The sequence below is a fragment of the Rhinopithecus bieti genome, unplaced genomic scaffold (assembly GCF_001698545.2).
Source record: "Rhinopithecus bieti isolate Rb0 unplaced genomic scaffold, ASM169854v2 scaffold_10015, whole genome shotgun sequence".
Taxonomy (NCBI): Eukaryota; Metazoa; Chordata; class Mammalia; order Primates; family Cercopithecidae; genus Rhinopithecus; species Rhinopithecus bieti.
The window spans coordinates 1,995,195-1,997,617 of NW_016806417.1; the positions used below are offsets into that span (position 1 = coordinate 1,995,195).

Below are 2,423 nucleotides of genomic sequence, written 5' to 3' on the forward strand. Positions count from 1 at the left end.
GCATAAGAGATGATCCAGGGTGTGGCTTCAGGAGTCAGGCTGCCTGAATTCAAATTCCTATTCCAAGACTTACTAGCTGTTCTAACTTGTGAAAGTTGCTAAACCTCCCTGAGTCTCAATTTCTTCATTTGCAAAACAGAAATAATGAGAGTACCAACTCACAGCAAGGTTGCGAGAATTAAATGAGATTATTTATATTAAGTGCTTAACACAGTGTTTGGTGGATAGAGAAAACTAAAAATAATATTAATTATTATTATAAGTAACTATTAATTTCATGGTTGCTTACCATGTCCTTTTCTTTAATAATAATAATAAGATAACAGAGATACTGCCCAGTAGCACCATTTCCTTCAGTGTTAGAGTCAATGGTTTTACAATGGCCCACAGGGCCCTGCATGACCTTGCCTCATGTCTTGGCTGGCCCTGCCTTCTCTCTCCCTCCCTCTTGTCCACTCTGCTCTTGCCACACTGTGCTTCAAACATGCCAGGCATGCTCCTGCCCAGGCCCTTGGCAGCTGCTCCCTATCAGGCTCGTCCTCCAGAGGGCCTCATGACCCACTCTCTCACCTCCTTCAAGTTTTTGTTCTGATATCCCCTTCTCAGTGAGGTCTTCCCCCGCCCCTTTTGAATTGCCCATTCTGCCCTATCCTTGGCACTCTAATCTCCCTTCCCAGCTTAACTTCACCCCATGGCACCTACCAAGATGTAACTAACTATGCACTTAACTTAATCATCTTGTTTATTGCCCATTTCCCACAGCAGAATCTCAGATCCATGAGGGCAGTGAGTTATATCTCTTCTGTTTCCCAGTGCTAGAGCAGTGGCTGCACAGAGTAGGCATTCAATAAATAGTTGTTGAATTAATAAATGATACATTGTGAGGATATTCCAGGCCTTGCTGCCTGTGTCCAAAATCCCTAATCAAAGTTGAAAGGAGGCAGACCGCTTTTCCAGTGTCACGCTTAGTCCCTGCTGGCCGCCCCACTGAGACCATGTTCGTTCCCTGCGGGGAGTCGGCCCCCGACCTTGCCGGCTTCACGCTCCTCATGCCAGCAGTATCTGTTGGAAATGTTGGCCAGCTTGCAATGGATCTAATTATTTCTACACTGAACATGTCTAAGATTGGTTACTTCTATACTGATTGTCTTGTGCCAATGGTTGGAAACAATCCATATGCAACCGCGGAAGGAAATTCAACAGAACTTAGTATAAATGCTGAAGTATATTCATTGCCTTCAAGAAAGCTGGTGGCTCTTCAGTTAAGATCCATTTTTATTAAGTATAAATCAAAGCCATTCTGTGAAAAACTGCTTTCCTGGGTGAAAACCAGCGGCTGTGCCAGAGTCATTGTTCTTTCGAGCAGCCATTCATATCAGCGCAATGACCTGCAGCTTCGCAGTACTCCCTTCCGGTACCTGCTTACACCTTCCATGCAAAGAAGTGTTCAAAATAAAATAAAGAGCCTTAACTGGCAAGAAATGGAAAAAAGTCGGTGCATTCCTGAAATAGATGATTCCGAGTTTTGTATCCGCATTCCAGGAGGAGGTATCACAAAAACGCTCTATGATGAAAGCTGTTCTAAAGAAATCCAAATGGCAGTTTTGCTGAAATTTGTTTCCGAAGGGGACAACATCCCAGATGCATTAGGTCTCGCTGAGTACCTTAATGAGTGGCTTCAGATAATCAAACCACTTAGCGATGACCCCACAGCATCTACCTCACGGTGGAAAATACCAAGTTCTTGGCGATTACTCTTTGGCAGTGGTCTTCCCCCGGCACTTTTTTGATCTGTTTTCCGTTTTCTACCCAGAACACTTACTACCAACACAACTGTTAAACATTCTAGTCAAAAAAATCATATGATCCGAGAACGTATCAGGAAATTACCTTCACCGTAAATGTCAAAGGAAAAGATTAAGGATCTCTTTGCCATGCTTTTCATCATATGCAACAAATGTGAATTTTGTACAATAAAATTTTATTTCCTAAGTAAAAAAAAAAAAAAAAAAAAAAAAAGAAAGGAGGCAGACCTCCAAATGGAAGTGGAAACTTCTCAGAAACCTAGAGAGGGATCATGAAGGAGGTGGTCTTCTCCTTGAGCCTTAGAGGGTGAGGAGGATGTCCTTAGGTAGAGGGGGTGGGGGACATTCCAGGCCAAGTTGACATCAGCCAAGGCCCTGCAAAGAGGAACGGTCTGCTGATGTGCAGCATAGGGGTCCCTTAAAACAGGCCAACCTTGTTTCAGGGAGAAAGCTTAGAAAGTGGTATGGGTGACTGTAGTGCCATGAGCTAGGTTTTTGCAGACTGTAGGGGAGAGTGCCAGGTCAGAAGCAGCCCTGGAGAGTCTCATCCCAGCCAGGCAGGCAGACCCAGAGAGGTGCAGCTAGCCACACTTTGGGATGTACCGCTGAGCTGTTCCT

General features: G+C 44.4%; 1 protein-coding gene across 1 annotated transcript; it reads left to right on the forward strand.

The window, feature by feature from the left end:
- The first annotated feature begins 235 nt into the window (after positions 1-235).
- Positions 236-2,023, forward strand: LOC108532382 (proteasome assembly chaperone 2). The gene has a single exon (XM_017876441.1). It carries the CDS (start codon positions 996-998, stop codon positions 1,788-1,790), a length of 795 nt encoding a protein of 264 aa, XP_017731930.1. The 5' UTR covers positions 236-995; the 3' UTR covers positions 1,791-2,023.
- Positions 2,024-2,423: the final 400 nt, after the last annotated feature.

Excerpts from the sequence above, each read along its gene's own strand:
- LOC108532382 (XM_017876441.1), top strand. The coding sequence starts at position 996 with ATGTTCGTTCCCTGCGGGGAGTCGGCCCCCGACCTTGCCGGCTTCACG.